This window comes from Cavia porcellus, unplaced genomic scaffold (genome assembly GCF_034190915.1).
Source record: "Cavia porcellus strain 051 isolate PalLab524CR breed Dunkin Hartley unplaced genomic scaffold, mCavPor4.1 scaffold_18, whole genome shotgun sequence".
NCBI lineage: Eukaryota > Metazoa > Chordata > Mammalia > Rodentia > Caviidae > Cavia > Cavia porcellus.
In genome coordinates this window covers 69,117,776-69,126,379 of record NW_026947501.1, presented here as the reverse complement: position 1 = coordinate 69,126,379, position 8,604 = coordinate 69,117,776, and the positions used below count along the sequence as shown (strand labels likewise).

The following is an 8,604-nucleotide window of genomic DNA, read 5'->3' as shown; positions in this document are numbered from 1 at the left end:
TCCTTTCTGATATATGAATATATTTAACATCTGCAGTCTATGTTCACAAAGTTAGTTCTTTCCATGATTCCGTAAAAGAATTAAATTCATGAACTGAGGCAATACTGTATTTCTCATAAGTTTATTTTTTTTAACACAGTGGTTCTCAAATTCTGATCTCAGAATTGCTTTATACTTGAAAAAAGTTACTCAAGACCCTAAATAATTTTTGTTTATATGGATTTTACTTATCAGTACTTACCATATTGAAATAAAACAAAAAGCTGAGAAGTATCTATTATTTAAAAATAAACACGGATAAGTATTCTGTAAGTCTAGTACGTGCATAATAGCATCAATGACATATTTTTATAAAAAATACATTTTCCCAAACATCACCAAAACTGGTAAGAAGAATGACATTTATATTGTTTTGTCTCTTGTAAGTCAAGCTTAATAGAAGACAGCTGCTTCACATTTAGTCTGTTGTAAAATCAGTCTCTGGAAAACTCAACCACACAACACAAAAGAAACTGAGAGTGAAGAGGCAAATTGCATCTTAGTGCGAAAAAAGTTTCGAAAGTAACTTTTTATCTCGCTGACCACTGTTCTATTACCATTATAGTTATGTCTCTTTAACAAAAAAAAAAAAAAAAAAGTGTGTGTGTGTGTGTGTGTGTGTGTGTGTGTGGTCGGTGAAAACTTGGTCTCGATACGATTCTGACTCAAAACTGAAGCACGATCCAAAAAATGCAGAAAAGCCTCGTTGCTGACTTGTAGTCAATTTAAATAATTATGGCTCAAGCTGGTACATTTGAAAAAACAAACGCCGAACAATAGAGCAACGTGGTTTCCACATTTGTCAGCATCTGATAAATTCCTATTCCTGCCCTAACCTCGCTGTGCTCCGAGACACCTTCTCGGGCTCTTCTCCACGCTAAGCACTAATAAGACCGATAAAGATCACATTTATCAAAGGAAACTAACACTCACTGAGCACTCACTAGCCGGCAGGCCCCGTGAGGACACTTCACACATGCGCCTTCTGATGGAGCCCTTGGTGAACTCCGAGGAAAAAGCCGGCTTCCCTTTGCAGGAGTCGCTGAGGTCAGAAATGAAGGCCTCTGGCCTCTGGTTCTGTTCATCACGTTTGGGGAATCCAGATGGGCCGCGTCCACTGTCCTCGTCCTCCTCAAGGAGAGTCCTCGAAGTCCAAGGTGAAGAGTGGTGGCCTCCTCATCCCTGCCACCAAGCGCCCCGGCCCAGTCTGAGTGAGAGCAGGAGCAAGGGAGCAAGCCTGTCGTCGTTCTGTCCTCCTGTCCCCAGGTACACAGGAGCTCGCGTGTGGTTTGCTGTGGGCCGAGGTTTGCTAGGGGAAGAAAAGGGCGCCCCACAAGCTGGCCGAAGGCGGAACCTTTTTCTCTTACTGCGGTACCTTGGCAAAGGCCGGAACCTTTCTTCTCCTTCCGCCGCTGCCAGGCGGAGGTGTGCTCAGACAGAACAGTCCTCCGGCGCTGGGTCCGCGCCGCGGTCGCCGGCTGCTGACGTGAGCCGGCAAAGTGTGGGGCTGTGGCGACTGGTCGCTATGGCGGTGGACATCACTCTGCTGTTTCGGGCTAGTGTCAAGACTGTGAAGACACGGAACAAGGTGCTGGGCGTGGCGGTGGGTGGCGGAGTCGATGGCAATCGCGACGAGCTGTTCCGCCGGAGCCCCCGGCCCAAGGGCGACTTCTCCAGCCGGGCCCGAGAAGTGGTGAGCTGGTTGCTATGGGAACGGGGTGCTAGCGAGTGGGGCGGGTCCGCGACCCGCACCCCGGGCCCCACACGAGACCCTGGCCGTGAGCATGGTGTGAATGAAGGACGTCGTCTAAGAGGAGGGAGCCCCGGATTTGGCCTCAGAGCCAGCAGCTGACTAGGAAACGGGAGAGGTTTATTTTGAGGAAGGGGGACGCGTGTTGGGAAAGTGGAACGCAGATTTCTTCTGATGGGAAGGAGGCGCTCGGAACTCTTCCGCAAAGTTCATGGGTTACTTTGTTAGGCAGTGACTTTGCCGTGGTCGCTGCAGACTTGGCCCCGGGATAACCCAGCCTCTTACTTACTGTCGCGTCGCTGACTGCACTACCTTTGTGCTTTCGGTTCACTTGTGTGCCCGCTTCACGTCAACCTTGAGCTCAGAATCCAGATTCCCCTGAACTCTCCCTTCCTTTTGCCTTCCCAGGCAAAATAGGGCACTGAGTACTTGTGCAGCGGGTTGAAGATAACTTTTCACATTGCGTGCATTAAAATCCCCTAAATTGCTTTTAGTTCCATGAAGACATCAGGCTTTGGTTCATCTCTTCCTGAAGGCCAAGGCAGTATTGGCTTCACATGACTCATAGCATTGCTTGGTAAACCGTTATTCACGAATGAACGAACAAATATGGTTGTCTGTTTGCCACCCTAAGCACGTGAAGCCATGAGGGACAGAGATGTTTGCCTGCCATATTTTTGTGTCTTAGGCACTAAGAGTAGTAATTTCTGTGGGGCATAAAGCTTACACAGGTCAGTCACCTCTTCTTAAGAAATGGAGGTACAAAATCAAATACAGAAAAAAAGGTTCAGAACTTCATAAGACTGAAGTGAGGATCTCCTGAGGTTTAAGCTTCATTAATTAGCTTCACAGTAAATCTACTTCTGCTGGACACACAGTACAATGACTGGCACTTTTTAGACACTCATATTTTTGAATGAATATATGTATGGATGAATTAATAAATAGCTATTTGCAGAGAATATTCAAGCACCTGAAAGGGAATCAGACAAAAACAGTCCACTGATAAACATCTATTTAAGTACCCACCTTTTAATTGTTATGGTCTTATCATAACACAATGTGAAATTATTGGTGGAGGAGAAAGAAATAAATGAAAGTAATTCATCAAGCCTCTCGGGTGATGTGTAGAGTACAAAGAAAAATGTAGTCATTTCTAGCTGAGGGTCTGGAAAGGCTTTATAGCAGTCAAGATGCCTGCAATAAATCCTGGAAGATGACTCGATGGTTCTAGTCTGGATAAAATGGAGAGGGCCATCTCAGGCTAAGAGATTAGTATGCACAAAAGTGGATAGCAGTCTGAATTAAATTGGTTTAGGAAACTTCTGGCTGGCTGGAGTGGGAGACACTCAGCAAAGCAGGAGTGAAATGTGAGGCCCTGGGAGCTCTTGCAGGTCCTTGTGTAGCATGAATTTTGAACTCTCCCTTGTAGGCAGATGTCCCGTGGTTTGTGGAAGGACTAGAAAAGCTCAAGAAATTCCATTGTTGTGTCAACCCTGCAGCTGTAATTATGCTGGTTAATAAAGCCAGTGCTTCCACCTCAGTTTACCTGTAAAATGATCCCCTTTTTTTTTATCAAACAGAAGAGTTTTACAAAACTGCATCACATATTTATATATTTGTATGTATATATATATGTATATAATCAAAAAGAGATCTTAGGTGGAAATACGAGAAAAGAATATTATGAATTTCCTTTTTTTGTAACCTCAGTTTGGTCCAAGCTGAACTTCCTTTTATAGAAACCTTGGTATGAAAGTCACAGTTGGTTTTTGGAGGGCCATTTTGGGAATCATTGATTTATTAACACTATGCCCATTTGGGGTTGAGCTCAAGGATAGGGATTTGAGGATGGTAGCAATGAGAAGCAAGATTTGGTTGGCAAGCAAACCGGTTTAGGCTGTTTTGAAGTAGCAGGCCTCATGATCGTAGCAAGACTCTGGGCTGCTGAGTTCCCTGTCCTTGGAGGTCATTACAAAAGGGTAACTACTTGTCTAAAGTGTTTGAGAAAAACTGTGTATCTGTTAGATTAAACTGCTTGTCACTGAGTCCCAGTTCTGCTGTTTAATGATTCAGGAGGCTGTCAAGGCTTTGCCGTGTGACTAAATAGGGACATGGATGTTGTGTGGAGCTGCAGCCCCTCTTGACATGGGGAGGAATTTTGACTCAACCCTGCAGCTTCTTTGTGTGTTATCTCTTCTTGCAGCTGCTCCCCATTTCCTTTCTTTCCTTGTGAGAATTAGAACAGAGAGTCAGCGATGGCTTTCCCATGCTTTTGCCACAAAGTCTGACATTTCATTTGGCCGGGATTCCTTACGTGTTGGCAATACTAGAAGCACATTTTCTCATTTCAGTTTAGCCCATGTCTTAGTTACTTTTCTTGTTGCGGAGACAAAATACCCAGTGCCCAAACTTGGAGGAACAGTTTATTTTAATCACAGTTTGTAGAGGTTTTAGTCCATACTTGGCTGGCCCCACGGCAGGGTGGCATCACAGAGCAGGCAGGCAGAAGGCAGCAAGCTGCAGGTGACCAGTGATGGTTTTTTCTGCCTCCTGTATTTTATCAAGGCTCCCTGCCCTCAGGATGGGTGGCACTCCCAACCTTAATCCTAATAGCACACTGAAAATCAATCAGCGTCATATCTTTGATGCAGCATCACACACCCTAGATCCAGCCTCCTTCGAAAAGTTCCCCCTATGACTGCATTGAGGCTTTGTGGGGTAGGAGGGGATCTAGATACAACCCATAACACCTTGTTTGTCAGAGCCAAGGAAATGTTGCAAGTTATAGTAATGTCCCTTGTTAAATGTTTTGTTTGAATTGTTACTGTCTTTTCTAGGATATATTTTACCTAGTTTAATTTCCCTTTTGTTCTTCATTTTAGACAAAACATGTGGCCAATACCAGATGTCTATCTGAATGAGTTGCTGTAGATGTTACATTGTTTAATAAAATTGTGTTGAATCTAGATCTCTCCCTCCCAAGGCTGTTTTTTTTTTTTTTGCATCATTCTTTTAAATATTTAACTTTTGTGTCCAGTTTTGCTAAATTTATGTTAGCAAATGTGACTGAAATGCATGCAACTCATTAAATTACAAACTGATAGCAATGGCATTTCATATTTTGGGGTGAATTTATATTATTTGGACAATTTCAAGTTATGATAAATATGCCATTTGTAGTGGGAGCTTGGTTAGTTACCTTACTTGAGTTGTAAGACCAATGAGGACTATGGGATTAGAAAGAGAACTAGGGCTTGGGTTCAACTGTGAGTTTTGCTACTTAGATGTGGGTGAATTTGAGCACACTGTTATCAGAGGCTCACTTTCCACTTCTATAAAATGGACACAATACTAGTCTACTAGACTCAAAAGCTAATTATTAGGATCTTATAACACTATGTACATAGTATAAGAAGCCATACCGGTAATCATTGTTCCTTTTCACTCTTTGCCCCCTCATGTTCTTCAATGCCTCCAAGTTTTAGTCTTCAAATCACTTAGCTACCTTGCTTGTGAAAGGAAGAAAGAAAATACGTGAAGGAATGATTGAAAACCTCTTGCAAAGGTCCAGACAGAACCAGTGGTAGAGCAGAAGTCCTGTTTGCACTTACGACGCTCAGGTGGGGGACTGGGAAGAGACGTTCACTAGCCAGCCCACGCTTCCACTACCTTTGCCCCTTCTTGAGGAGCCCTTTGGAAACCCACCACAGGGCTCAAATTTAACTATACAAACCACCGAATTAATGCACACCAGGGCTTCATCAGGTTCACGATGATATGTTTTTATGGATTGTAAGAACCGAGTGTACATTGTTTGCAAAGCTCAGTGCTGAAACTTTTTGTGATGTTAATAGTGAGAGCTTTGTGTGGACTGCACTTCTGAATTTTGTGCAGGACTTATGAAGATTGCAGATTTTGAAATTACACTTATTCGGTATTTAATGTATTTCATTATTCATTAAGCGCTGGACCTCTGACATGTGTCATGCATTGTGAGGGCACAAAAAACTGAGACATATATCCCGGCTCTTTGTAAATACTGATAAATTGGTGTAGAGTTAACAAAAACCTTAGAGAGAAAGGAGTACTCAGATTATGCTTTGAAGAAGGAGAATTCATTTCACTGGATCTAGGAGGGGGAATGGTCACATTCCTGCAAAGAGCAGAGTGTGAGTCAAGGCAGGGATGCACGCACTGGGGTGGTTGCGAGAGCAGAGGCAAAAGCGGTGTGATAAGAGCTGTTTATTGGAGGAGATCGGGGTGAGGGTCTGAGTGCTGGAACCTGAGACTGCTCTGGATTGGTGTAGAGGAGGGGAAAACACTTGGCCTGCAGGCAAAATCCAGCCCAGTGCATGTTTTTGTCCATAAAGTTTTATCAGAATGTGGTCGTGTTTGTTTTGCTTATCCACAGCATTCGCTTACAGCTAGCTGCCCCTGCCAAGCTTCCTATGTATATAGGTGGGCTTTGGGAGTGACTGGATCATGGATGCTTTTCTTCTCGGCTGTACTTTCTTCATTCTTGAAAGAAATTCCTCTTGTTGGTAAAGCTTATATCATATGGTATAGAAGCATGGTTCTCATGGATAATCAGTTGATTCCTCTCCCCACCCCCCACCCCATTCCAAAAAGAATCTAGAGTGGGCTACTTTCTCTAATTGGCAGGTTGTCAAGCACTGACTTGAGTTGGGTTGCTGACACGGTCAGTGTGACATTTTTACTGACATGTCCAAGGATTGCCCAGGGATTGTTTGACATACTGAGAATGGAACTATCTGTCAGGGCAGCTGTCAGCAAGCTTGTAGTAACTTGTAGGTTGAAGCACCCATGGCCCTCCATACTGGCAGGTTCTGCGTCTGCAGACTCAACCAACCCGGGATTGAAAAGGAGCCCTCACCTTGCAAACAGTCCCTTGCATCTACTCTGAATATGTACAGATCTTTTTCTTTGCCGTTATTTCTTAAACTATATGACAACCATTTAATAGCATTCTCTGTGTTAGGTATTGTAAATGTTTAAGATACTTAGATTTAAAATATGCAGAGTGATTCAGAACATGGGTTCTATTCAGATATCATGCCATTTCATATAGTGGACTTGAGAATCTGGATATTGGTATTCTTGGAGTCCTGGAACCAATCCCTTGAAGATTCAGAGGGATGACTGTTCAAGTTTGTCATTTTATTTTGAACACTATGATGAATACTCAGGAGGATACAAATTTTGGAAAATCAATCATTGAGCTTCTGCTATAGGTCAGGAATTCTTTCATGGACTTTATTAACCTGGTCTCTCTTAATTTTCCTTTTGGGGGTACAAATAAAATATTGTTATGATTGTGTAATATTGACTGAACTATGAATGAGATTTCTTGTTATATGGAAATCTATATGGGCTCCCTCTATGGGTAAAGTATGAATGAGGTCTACAAATAATTACAGCTTAGTATACAGAAGATTCATGTTTGAAGCACATTAGGGTTAAAACTGACTGTAGAATAGACATCTTCAAAATTTGCCTTATGAGAAAATGAATAAGCCAGAGGAATGAAAGTATGGTGTGTTGAATGAGCCCAGTAACTTACATATGCAAAGCGGGTAGCACAGCTAAAAGCGGTAATACTTCTCTTTCTGGCTGTCTGTCTCGAGAACTCTTGGAAATACTAGAGTGTGCCACCTCCCACTGATCACAGCTTACCATATGCTCATTTGTCCAAATGTTCTTCTCATGAAGTTCGTGAGCTATTTTAATAAAGAGGTTGTTTTTACAGTTTTCACACATTTCTACCCAGTTTATAGTCAAGTGGCCAAAAGCTGGTAAAATGAACACTCACTTTTTTTTGGAGATCTTCCCCTGCAACAGATTCTATCCTTGGAAGCCAAGGCTACAGGTAACAGTGTATCTTTATTGAGAAAAGAATTTAAAAGTATGAGTTTTAAATTATTAATCCTTTTGGTTAATAATTAATCATGTGAAGAGCTGCATAACCTCTCTGAGTCCCAGTGTTTTCATTTAATATGATGCTTTGACAAAGTGACCCTGAAGGACCTTTAGGAGGATAGTGTCATAGTTTGTGCTTTTTCTAAAGTTCCCAGTATATAGTATTTTTAATGCACCTTTGCATTGGTAATTGCCCATTGCCTTATATTTCCCTGAGTCCCTATATCCAGTTCTTAGAATTTTTTGTCTAGATCAAAAAGTGAGTTTTTCAAAGTTGGCATTTGATGTGTTTTTGTAAATGTATTTAATAGCAATTATATACTCTTAATGGACTATTATCAGCAGGATACACTTTTTAAACCTGATTTTAAAAGTACTAAGTGTACGTTAAACAGAATAAGGATGAAAATAAAGTTCCCAGTTAGTACTACTGGCCGGAAATATCCATTGTGACAGTTTGAATGTGTAATTCTCCAGACATTATTATTAGTGTGGGTTTCGTTGTGGCATTTTCATACATGCACCACACACTTATAAAATCTGCTTTGGCTGTAACTCTCCTAATGTCCCCTCCTGTCCCTGCCTGAGCTTTTTGCCCTTCTCTAACAGTGCCCTTCTTCCCATGTATGTTGTCATTCTTGTTCCCTCTTGAGTCATGTGTAGGAGTCTGCGTATTTTACTTAAAATGATGATCTCCAGTTGCATGCATTTTCCTGCAGATGACATAATTTAATTCTTCTTTATGGCTGAGTAATACTCTCTTGAGTATATGTGCCACATTTTCTTTATCCATTCATCTATCGGTGGATTATCTAGGCAGATTCCAGAACTTTAGCTGTTATGCATTGTGTCTTGATAAACTTAAGTATGAGGAA

The 8,604-nt window shown here is 42.0% G+C and overlaps 1 protein-coding gene across 2 annotated transcripts in view; it reads left to right on the top strand.

Annotated features, from left to right (window-relative positions):
• The first annotated feature begins 1,473 nt into the window (after nt 1-1,473).
• The window catches only part of Stx18 (syntaxin 18), a 92,034-nt gene continuing 84,903 nt past the window's right edge, over nt 1,474-8,604 (top strand). Inside the window, exon 1 of one of the 2 annotated variants that reach the window (XM_003464348.5) lies at nt 1,474-1,732. In XM_003464348.5, the coding sequence (XP_003464396.1) occupies nt 1,565-1,732 (168 nt within the window). In that variant the 5' untranslated portion in view covers nt 1,474-1,564. The remainder of the gene's footprint in view (nt 1,733-8,604) is intronic. The other variant, XM_023562657.2, reaches the window with a different exon arrangement.